The 9,679-nt window shown below is 49.0% G+C and overlaps 1 protein-coding gene across 1 annotated transcript in view; it reads left to right on the top strand.

The window, feature by feature from the left end:
• Positions 1–9,679, top strand: part of GPHN (gephyrin) — a 406,541-nt gene that overhangs the window by 346,554 nt on the left and 50,308 nt on the right. The window contains exon 14 of the mRNA XM_015413285.1: positions 6,915–7,007. Coding sequence (XP_015268771.1) covers positions 6,915–7,007 — 93 coding nt within the window. The remainder of the gene's footprint in view (positions 1–6,914; positions 7,008–9,679) is intronic.

Raw genomic sequence — 9,679 nt, 5'->3', positions numbered from 1 at the left:
GTAAATAGCCAATCACTTGTGTGTGGGTGTGTTTTGGGTGTGGGATTGTTGCACATATAAACCGGCCTGTGAGCTGGTTAGAGTTGTCTTGTTCTGAACTGAAATAAAGTATGAGAGCTGAAATCGCTAGTAAGTCTCAGTACTTTTCACTGGTGACGGTGGGATTCTAACTCCCATGAACAAGGACCCGAACAAAGATTCGAGCACAGCATCGAGCCCAACACCGTGACCGCCGCAAGCCGCTCCCTCTTCGCGCCCTGGTTCTCCGGTAGCCGATCACCGCTCTGCTCCTCACTCCGTACCTCACCCTGCTGACCCCGAGAGCAGCAGCGCTTCCCGTCTCGCTCCAGCCGCTGCCGTAGCTGTTACCGGGCTACCCTCACCACATGAAAGCAGTACGATGGCTACCTCCCAGGAAAGCATCGCTGCTTTCGACATCTCCCGCCCTGCACAGTGGGAGACCTGGCTCCCTCATTGCACCTAAGCAGACCAAGGACAAGTCCTATGTGGTGCTGGTGAAAGCGCTGACCGACCACCTTTCACCAAAGCCCACAAAGTTTGCTGAGTGCATGGACATTTTTGCGCGGATCCAGGGGCCGGACGAGCCAGCCTACGGGTTCTTGGCCGGGCTCCGGCGGGCAGCCACCAGGTGTTCATTTCCCGACCTGGCAGACGCCTTGCTAAACCAGTTCCTCTTGGGTCTCCGGGAACCCAAGCTTCGGGGGAAAACTGGTTAGCCAGGATGACCTGGACCTAGATAAGGTGCTCCGAGAGGCCGCAGCCTACGAAAAGGTGCATCAAGACCGCCGCATGCGGGCGGTCCATCGCACTCAAGCAGCCCTCGAGTCGGACAACTCAGAAGGCGAGGAAGTGCTCCAGGTACGCTGCCGGACATCTCAACAGCTGCATCGCTCGGGGAGGATCTTCCTCGGCCAAAGCCTCCTCCTCATCGTCTTCCTACGCCAGCTGCGGAGAAGCGCATGAATGCCGGGGTTGCAGCTTCAGGGACGCCGTCTGCCGCTCCTGCAATAAGCCGGGCCATCTGGCCCGGGTCTGCCGCTCCCGACGACAGCCCCAGAAGATTCCAGCCCACCAGACAGCATTGGATCTACCCACTGACCTTCATACCATCTCTACCCACCACCAGCAGCACCAGGTATGTAACTTGCCCCCCGATAGCCCAAATAAGTTGCACGTAATGGTGTTAATAGAGGGGTCCCCCTGCAGTATGGAAATTGACTCTGGCTCTTCCTATTCCATAATTTCGGAAGAAACACTGCGCTTGCTCTGCCCACAGGGGGGAACCCCTCTGCGTAAGCCACAGGGGTTTAAGTTACGGGACTTTAACAAGAACCCTGTGGTGGTTTGGGGCTGGGGCATGTTTACGGTGCAGTTTCAGGACTTCCATGGACAATTGGATTTGCTAGTGGGGGGGAGGCTCTCCAGTCTGCTGGGACTTTCTTGGTTCGGGCCACTGGGATTGACGATCACGGAGGTGAATCAGCTCCGAGCTGAGGACTTTGCGGCCATATGCAATGGGTTCCTCAGGGATTTTGATGGCACACTCGGCCGCTACACCAAAGCCCCCATTTCCCTTGACCTTGACCTGGCTATCCGCCCCATCTGAGTTAAGGCCAGACACCCCCCTATCGCTATGCGGCCAAAGATAGAGGTGGAGCTTGATCGGTTGGTGGAACAGGGGGTGCTGGAGCCAGTTGCTTCTGCCCGGTGGGAGACGTCAATCTTTTATGGACTCTCCTCTGAAAGGGATCCCCGGAGTTCAGCCATTTCTAGATAACGTGCACATCACGGCTCCAGACGCTTCTACGTTTACTGATCAACTTCGGAAGGTGCTACAGCAGTTCGACTCGGCCGGCCTGAAAGTCAAATGGGAAAAATGCTTACTGGGGGTGCCCAAGGTGGAGTTCCTGGGTTTTGCCGTGGATGCTCAGGGTATCCACCCCACAGATGACAAAACCAGGGCGATCGCACAGGCTCCCCCTCCCACGTCCAAGACGGAGTTACAGGCTTTCCTGGGCCTGTTAAATTTTTATCATTCCTTCCTACCCCTGAAGGCGGCCGTGGCGAAGCCCTTACACCGCCAGCTGGACAAGAATGCCCCTTGGGTCTGGGGGCCAACGCACGCCGCCGCTTTCCAGGCCGTGAAGGACCTCCTGGTCTCTAACTCGGTCCTCTCGCATTTCATTGAGGCTTTACCAGTGGTCCTTGCATGCGATGCTTCGCCTTACGGGGTAGGGGCGGTCCTGAGCCACCAGTTGCCGGACGGCTGGGAGGTCCCAGGGGCTTACTATTTGCGCACTTTGTCATCTGCGGAACGTAACTATGCGCAGATTGACAAGGAGGCGCTTGCTATAGTGGTGGGGGTGAAGAAATTTCACCATTACTTTTATGGCCGGCCATTCATGATCCTGACGGACCATAAACCGCTCCTCGGCCTCCTGGCCCCCGACCGCCAGACCTTGCAGATGACTTCTCCCCGGGTGCTCCGGTGGTCTGTTTTCTTGGCAGGATACTCATATGCACTTGTCCACCGGCTGGGAAAAGCGATGGAGCATGCGGATGCTTTGAGCTGTCTTCTGCTGCCAACTACGGACCCGGACCCAGACACCCTGGAAACTCCCACTCCACCTCAGCTACCGGACATCCTTGCCCGGCACAATGAGGCACCCTTCGATTCTCCAACAGACAACACGACCGTGTCCCGAGAAACAGCGCTACCAGCACCACAACCGCTAACTCCGTCCATCTCTCAGCCGAGTGCTATGGTGTCACCTTCCGCCCCGGTTCCTGCACCTCACCACTCAACGAGAACCCATATAGCACCCTCCTATTTGCAGGACTTTGTGTGTGGGTGTCTTTTGGACCAAGGGGGGAGGGGTGTAATGTATCCATCTCAGACCGCGTGCGTGGCTAATTCACCATGCGGTCATGCAAAGCGGCCAAGCTTCGCTCGCAGTAACAATTGGACAAGCGGATCATAGCCGGTGCCTATTGGTGGGCTAGGCTCCCGGCCGAGAACCTATGGAACTCTTGGCCACTGTAAATAGCCAATCACTTGTGTGTGGGTGTGTTTTGGGTGTGGGATTGTGGCACATATAAACCGGCCTGTGAGCTAGTTAGAGTTGTTTTGTTCTGAACTGAAATAAAATATGAGAGCTGAAATCGCTAGTAAGTCTCAGTACTTTTCACTAGTCCAGCATCCTGTCTCACACAGTGCCCAACTAGTTGCCCTGGAGGGCCACCAACAAAACATAGAGGCTCAGGGATTCAGAGATTTACAGCAGGATCACCCCGTCCCTTTGCTGGAGCAACGATACAGAGAAGTCTTGTGGCATCTACAGACAAGATTTTATTCTGGAATAAGTCATCACAGACTACAGCTTGCTTTGTCCGATGCATGGGGCACGGCATTTACCAAGCAAGGACTTCTATCCACCATGAGAGTCAATGTTCTGTAGGGCAAGGAGCTGGGAGATGTGGGGTAAATCCCCTTTTAGCCATGACATTTGCTTCATGACCTTCAGCCAGTTGCTCCCTCTGTCTTTTTCTTTCAGCCTAACCTAGCCACTAGGTTCTTGTGAGAATAAAATGAGAGAGGTGAGAACTATGGATGCTGCCCTGACAGAGAATGAGATTTTTTTATTTTAAAAAATGGATTCTGCAATGGGAGAGTTTCAACTGTTTTCCCTCCACCTCAGTTTCCTGATGTTAGGTCTTTGACCTTTGATCTGCCAGGCTCCATTCTTAAACCTGACCAGAAGCACGGAAGGAGGCACTCTGAAGCTTCCCACCACCACCACCACCACCACCACCATGTCCCTGCTTTTTCCTTTTGGCCTGTATGCCTGTTAAATATTCCTTTTCTGAGCAAAGGTGAAAATCCCTCACTCAACCATGCCCCCCCCCCCCCCGGGTGACCTCTTACAATCTCTCAGCCTAACCTAACCTCCCAAAATTGCTGTTGTGAGAATTAAATGGAGGAGGGGAGTACTACGTGAAAAACTGCTTTGGCTCCTGGATCAGGAAGAAAAGTGGGAGTTCCCTGGATCAGGAAGAAAAGTGCCCATTCTGTGGGTCTGGTCTGTGAGGAAGGACTTGACACACAGCTCCCCACCCGATGCCTAGTTCTGCCCCCAGGCTCCCCAACAGGTCTGCAGGGTAACCCTGCGCTAACTAGGGCAGCAGAGAAAACCATTAGGAGGAAGAAGGAGAGGCAGGAACTTTGTCTACAGCCAGGGAACAGACGTTTTAGAACTATTTAATCCCAAACACACACACCCTTCAAAAACACTCACTTGACAGCTGCATTTCTCTCTTCCATGACTGAAAAGTTTATTTCCCCCCATGACTTACTTGTGAGGAAGCCTTCCTGGGACCCGGCTGCAACAAGGCTTTCCCCCCTCCTGTTGCAGCTCTGAAGCCCTTCTCCTTTGGCTGTTCCTCTCTTCCACCCCCTCTCCTTGCTCGGCCTCTCTAGGAAGCTGCTCGCTCACCTTAACCCTCTCAGTGCAGCAGACAAATGAAGGAAAAAAGCCCTTCTCCTTCCTACGAGGCACTGCCCAGACCTAGATGGATGGGATGGACTTCAGCCAGGCTGCCCTCCTCAGCGATGCCTTATAATGCAGCTAGAGGGGGCTGCTCACGAGTAACCCTGCACGGGGTACCCCAGCCTTTTCAGCCCTTTCAGCAAATTGGGGCTGTTGAGCAGGGCAAAGGAGACAGAGGCAAACTCCAGCCCACTCCCCTTCAGCCCACCCAAAGCTAGTCTCCCCACAGTGGCACCAAGTGTGGGCTGCCCGTGGATGCCTTTGCACTCCTGTAGCTTGGCCCAGGTCAGGTCCCAGCCCCCAGAGGCCAGGCCTTCCTGCCCCTGTCCCAGTCCAGTGGAGCGCAGCGGCGCAGGCAGCAGCTAGTCCCCCACCCCCAACCGATGGGCTCCTACCTGTGTGGAGGGTTTGCTGTGTGTCTCCAGGAGGGAGGGAAAGCAGGCAGTTCACGCCTGTGAGGTCTCCATCCCTAGACAGGTGCCTAACTTCCCTCATCAGCCTGCTGGGGGCGGGGCTTGCCGCCACCATTTTTCCTGCTCCTGGGCTGCCAGAGTGGCGCTCCGGCCCACTCTGGCCCCAAATGACCTCTGAGTATTTCCAAAGTAGGTATGCTGTAAAAAATAGGCTTGCCAGGTTGGGGTGGGGGATCCCCTGTTTTTGCGGGCTCCAACCCACTGCCAGCCACTTGGCCGGTGGGGGAAAACCCAAACAGACATCCCCATGCAAAATCAGCGATACGCTGACATCACTTCCAGAAGTGATGTCATCATGTTGGGAGGGTGACACTATTTTTTGGGCAAAACTCTGTGGTTTGTAGCCATTTTTACCAGAGTTTTGCCCAAAAAGTAGAGCATCGCCTCGACATTGCTGATGCGATGATGTCATTTATGTTCCCCTAGAACACCCCCCCCAATCCCCCTGCTGGCAGGAGGAAGGTGCCTGGCAACCCTGGTGAAAGAGACTTTAAATGGAAATCACAGCTAGCGGTTTCGTGTGTAGGTACATCTTCCTAAAAAGGATTCAAAATATGGACACAGAGGACAGATGAGTTTTGAGGGACATTGTAGGAGTGAGGGAAAGGACCTTGACACGTACTTTGAGTAAGAAAGAGTGCTGACAGATAAAGCTTCTGTACCCTACCAAATTAAATGAATACTCATCATTTAATATATGTTTTGATTTCTGTCTTACCTTGTGTTCAGACATCTGTTTTGTTGCCCTTTCTTTATGTATTCAAATTGTGAGCCTTTCAAGGACAGGAAATCATATCCACTCTTAGCCTTTGGAAGGAAGTGGGTAGGTTTGATATCTAATTCAGTCATTGTCATACATACAGTGTAACCTGCTTTATTCATTTTCACAGTCCCGAAATTATAATATTGTATTATAAAATACTGTGTTATAATGCTGTATTACAATACTTGATGCTTTCCACAGAGTATAGAAGAAGCATTATCCCTCTGTAGTTTTTTTTCCATTCATCTACCTGTACTTTATCAACTAAATTGGTTTCAAAAGTCCTAAAATCCATTCAACTAGTAATGTGTCACTATTAAGGTACCTATCTACAGAAAGAAATCCATATTACTGTTCTGCTCACAATCCTGCAATAACATCAAAATATTCTCTTTTCTAAGTGGGTTTTTAGCGTATTTTTACATGGCTTTTCAGGTAGTAAGTAAATGGATTTGTTTCTTAGTGTCCTGCACACAGTCTAGCAATTGAACTTTAAGTTACTTTAAGTAAAATGCTGGGGCTGCGGTGGCTCAAGTGGTTAAGATGCTGAACTGCAGACCTGAAGGTCGATAGTTCAGCAGTTTGAGACCCGAGTGCTGCATGACAAAGTGAGCTCCCGTCTTTGGTCCCAGCTCCTGCCAACCTAGCAGTTCGAAAGCAAGAAATTGCAAGTAGATAAATAGGTACCACTTTGGTGGGGAAGGTAACAGCGTTCCGTGTGCCTCGGTGTTTAGTCATGCTGGCCACATGACCACAGAAATGTCTTTGGACAGCACTGGCTCTTCAGTTTGGAAGCGGAGATGAGCCCTAGAGTCGGATTCGACTAGCTTTCAAGCAAGGGAACCCTTTACCTTTACTAAGTGAAATGCTACCATGTTAATCCTAATGTAAATTGGAGCCAGATTAAACCACATATTTTACCACTTTATTTGAGGGTGAGTTTTTCAGATCACTCCTTTATTGATTTTGGCAGAAACCAAAAGTTAATGAAGAAGTGTTATTTACAGACGAACTTAATTAGTGGAAACGTAGTGCAGTCAGTTTTAGTCTTTATACTCTGGATTTTCTAACAAGGATTTGTTTCTTCTTCCTGTCTCTCCCACCTGTTAGATGGAATGGGCAGAGTCCTTGCCCAAGAAGTTTATGCAAAAGACAACCTACCACCCTTTCCAGCTTCAGTAAAAGACGGTTATGCCGTCAGAGGTAAGTGCTTATGATTTTGCCCATTAAGTGGGGTTTTTTGTCAATCCATTTATAGTGGATTGCTTGCTTACCTAGGCTTTGATCCACCAGTGTTTCTCCATGGCAGAAGAATTTTTACCTGCAGATTGTGACTTTCTCACTTCCCCATCCACTGCAGCCCAATTGCCCCCCTGAAATTCTGCTTTCAGTCAGCATTTCAGGGGGCATGTTGCACTACAGCGAGAGGGGGAAAAGTCACTCTCTACAGGTAGAAATTCTTCTGTCTGCAGAAATGGTCTGACAGATCCAAGCCATGTGCTCTATAGAGCAGCAAGTCCAATGATGCCCAAAGATCCAGGAATATATTATTAATTTATGCCATGCTTTTCTTCTCTGGTGGAACTTGGCAGCATGGATGGCATTCTCAAGCAGGGAATAATCCAGCACATGTCTTGCTTAGCTTCAGATACACTGCATACCAGACTGTGCCTTCAGTCTTTAATCCTTACCCTGAGTAGTTTTACATAAGCTGTTAAAATATAACTTAAATTGTCTTTTAAAAAATTGATTTCTATAACTCTTATTTGACATTACAACTTTTTATTATTTTCACTATGGGCTTTATGGATAAGCATCAAAGGTGAGGGTATATATTCTGTTCCAGCTGTTTTATATAGGGCTGCCAAATCCCCCCGGGGGGCGAATTTCCCCCCGCTTTGGAGGCCCGATTTCCGACGCCGCGGAATCGGGCCCCAGGGAAAACCCCACCCCGGCGTCCACGTCAGCAGGATGTGACGTGTGACGCCGGGCACGCTGGGGGCGGGGCCACAGCCATGATCGCCAGCCGGGAGCCCCCCGCCGCCAGGTAAAACACATTTGGCAACCCTAGTTTTATAACTGATGCATACTGAAGTATAGCAAGAGTACATAAAGATGGACAGATTCATATTCATCTAAGGTTCATAAGTTTTATTTATCATTGTACTTACTGTAGTCTAATGAATTTATTGGACAGGAAGTAAATCAGTTTCACTTTTAATTTTGTGTTTCCATTGTATTTCTGCTATAGTTTCTTTTGCCATTTTGTCACTGATAGTAAGAATACCAGTGTGTGGAAAAAATCCAGACATATTCCTTGCCTTTTAAAAATGTTGCCAGATTTGTTTGGCAAGGCACACTAGAGAGTGGTTCCTACTTATGTGCTGGTATGATCCTGCCAGAATACTTCAGGAGAGCCACCTTTGAGCTGCAGGCCATTGTAGTGAGAAAACACTGGAAGGCGAGAAGTGATTGGTGCCTACGTTATTGTAAAAGTTACCTTTTGGGCAGTCTGTACTCATTAGTACAGGCGTGCACAAAAAATCTGCTTTGTTTGGATTCAGGTCCATGGGACCTGAAAAATATTGGCATTTCCCAATGTTCCCAAATCCCAATATTGGTATGATATTCCCTTCACTTGTGGAGTCACTCCACTGCAGAAGCACACCTCCACGAGTGAAGGGAAGTTAAATGCCTTCTCCCTTGACTCTCAGAGTCGCACTACCCTGGCGGCATGCCTTCATGAGTGAAGGGATGTTAAATGCCTTCTCCCTTCACTGGCAGAGGTGTACAGCACCGGCAGCACAACTCCACAATGAAGGGAAGTTAAATGCCTTCTACCTTCACTCGTGGAGGCATGCCGCCGTGACAGTGCAACTTTGCAAGTGAAGGGAACTGGACCAGGTCCCAAGTTGTTAGTCCTTATTGAGTTTCTTCAACTACCCATCCCCCAAAATAAGATTCCTTTAACCACCACCATCCCCAGAATATTTTAAAGAGATGCATGTTTAATAAGACTCCCATGCCTTTTATCACCAAATTACCCTAGACATAGGGAGAAGCCCTGAAAATCTTGCTTGTTAGAGTTCAGACCCAAGCGGGAGACTCTGAGGCTGATAAGCATAGGCCAACTTAGGCTTTTATGTGGGGGCAGGAAGATAACCATAAAACTAATATCATAAAAAGAAAAAATCATTTTCATTTATATGTATTGTCATACATATAAAAAAGGAAAATCTATAGTTGAGCAAAAATTATCTAACAAGTGAGCAAGGAAAAATAAAATAAGTGATGAACATAGTCCTCTTTGCCCCTTTATGATGGCGTGTTCTTTAGGGAGAATACACTTAAAATTACCTGACTTCTGTTTTATTCTTTTTCACTATAGACTTTCTTATTGAAGCTCCTTATTTTCTATCCAGGCCACATTTTGGCCTCATTATCCCAGCCATTTCTGGCTATTACAAGCCAAGTCTCTGTCCTTTCTTAAAGCTTTCCCATTCTAAAATTGTCTTCCTCTTGTTTTTTCCTGAAACAGACTTTCCCTTTTAAGCACTATGAAATCGAAAATTATTAGCCTCTCTCTAGGACCATCTATATGTTCTGATTGTAATGTGGCGTGTATGTGTATCAGACAGACCTTGACTTTGTATCAGACAGTCAAACATCAGTGGCAAGTTACCTGCTGGGAACTCATTACCCAATTCATACAGGACCCTGATTTTGATTGGGACCATGGCGCACAGGGAGACATGTGACTGACTGGTCCAAAGTCACATCAGGGAACCAGGATACAACAGGTTAAAAATCATAACATTGTAGTTTGGCCCAAGGAGTTTGTATGAGTCCATTGATTGTGAGTTCTGAGGCCACAG

The sequence above is a fragment of the Gekko japonicus genome, unplaced genomic scaffold, assembly GCF_001447785.1.
Source record: "Gekko japonicus isolate JY-2015 unplaced genomic scaffold, Gekko_japonicus_V1.1 scaffold32, whole genome shotgun sequence".
In the NCBI taxonomy this organism is placed as follows: Eukaryota; Metazoa; Chordata; class Lepidosauria; order Squamata; family Gekkonidae; genus Gekko; species Gekko japonicus.
This window is presented reverse-complemented; position numbering and strand designations above follow the sequence as displayed.